We start from the raw sequence: 1,098 nt of genomic DNA, 5'->3' as shown, positions 1-1,098 counted from the left end.
CACACACGTGCTTATGTGTAAGGAAATGAAAGTGCTGAACCTACCCGAAATATGCCAGAGAATATGGTAAGAAGGCGAAAAGAGTGCAGATTTGCCAGTGGTAATGGGTCCAGCTCGGTTCCTTCCTACTTCGGAACATGTTTAGCTCTTCCCGGGTTTATCCTCATGACGGACTTTTACCTTGCCTTCTTCTATATGGACACCACTGACGTAAAGCCAACATGGATTGGATCATCAAAGATAGTAATGCTTCTCTGGGGATTTGTTTTACTTGTTGTTGTTGTCGTTGTTGTTGTTGTTGTTATGCTTGCACTATTCAATGAGATGGTGCGTGTAAACGGAGCCGTGACTGAACCATTGGCTGATATTGTTTGTTATTGTGTCTTCTCTTAATAGTAACAGTGATTTTTCTTCTTTCAAGTGGAATCAGAACTATATATATATATATATAGTGGTAGTAGCAATAGTAATAGTAATGTTTACATTATTATTATTGTTGTTACTGTCTCTGTTGTTTGTGGTGTTTGGGGTGTGCATGCGTGGGGTATGTGTGAAGTTACTATCGGTCCCTTACCAGATCCCTTTCGTCTCTGTCTTTACATGTGCTGCGTTAGGGCTTGTTGCAAGTGTGACTACGTTCTCCTGCTTTCAGTTGCCAATTCTTATTGTTTATGTAGACGCGTGAAGAAGCGTATGTCTCGGTGAATGCGCCCAACTTTTCTCTCTCGATTATTATTGTCTTTATTCTTGCCATTTTGTTGCCGATGTACGTGTCGTGGAATTCCATTTATATGTACAAATATAAATTAATTTACATTCCATGCCTGCTTTGTGTTTGGCGTTTCATTTCCCGCCGGTATTTCTCGAAAGTTTATCAATGAATTCGCTCAGATAATTACTCTTTCAATTAACTCAGGAAATATTCCATTACGTATCAATCTTTGAATGTATTCATTGGCATTATTGTTGTCGTGTATATGTATCCATTTAAAAAAATTTTGTTTTGATTTATAAATATTACATTTTTATGTCCGTATGTCCGTGTGTGTGTGTGTGTGTGTGTGTGTGTGTGTGTGTGTGTGTGTGTGTGTGTGTGTG

The 1,098-nt window shown here is 38.6% G+C and overlaps 1 protein-coding gene across 4 annotated transcripts in view; it reads right to left on the bottom strand.

Moving 5' to 3' along the window:
* The window catches only part of LOC106882622 (protein Wnt-9a), a 277,020-nt gene that overhangs the window by 43,447 nt on the left and 232,475 nt on the right, over nt 1-1,098 (bottom strand). Inside the window, exon 1 of one of the 4 annotated variants that reach the window (XM_014933362.2) lies at nt 45-727. The exons of the other annotated variants lie outside the window; for them this stretch is intronic. Coding sequence (XP_014788848.1) covers nt 45-139 — 95 coding nt within the window. The 5' untranslated portion in view covers nt 140-727. Of the gene's footprint in view, nt 1-44; nt 728-1,098 lie in introns of those variants that run through there. 4 annotated transcript variants of the gene reach the window in all.

Source organism: Octopus bimaculoides, chromosome 23, assembly GCF_001194135.2.
Source record: "Octopus bimaculoides isolate UCB-OBI-ISO-001 chromosome 23, ASM119413v2, whole genome shotgun sequence".
NCBI classification, from domain to species: domain Eukaryota; kingdom Metazoa; phylum Mollusca; class Cephalopoda; order Octopoda; family Octopodidae; genus Octopus; species Octopus bimaculoides.
Note: the sequence above shows the minus strand (reverse complement) of the source record. Positions and strands in the feature narration are given on the sequence as shown.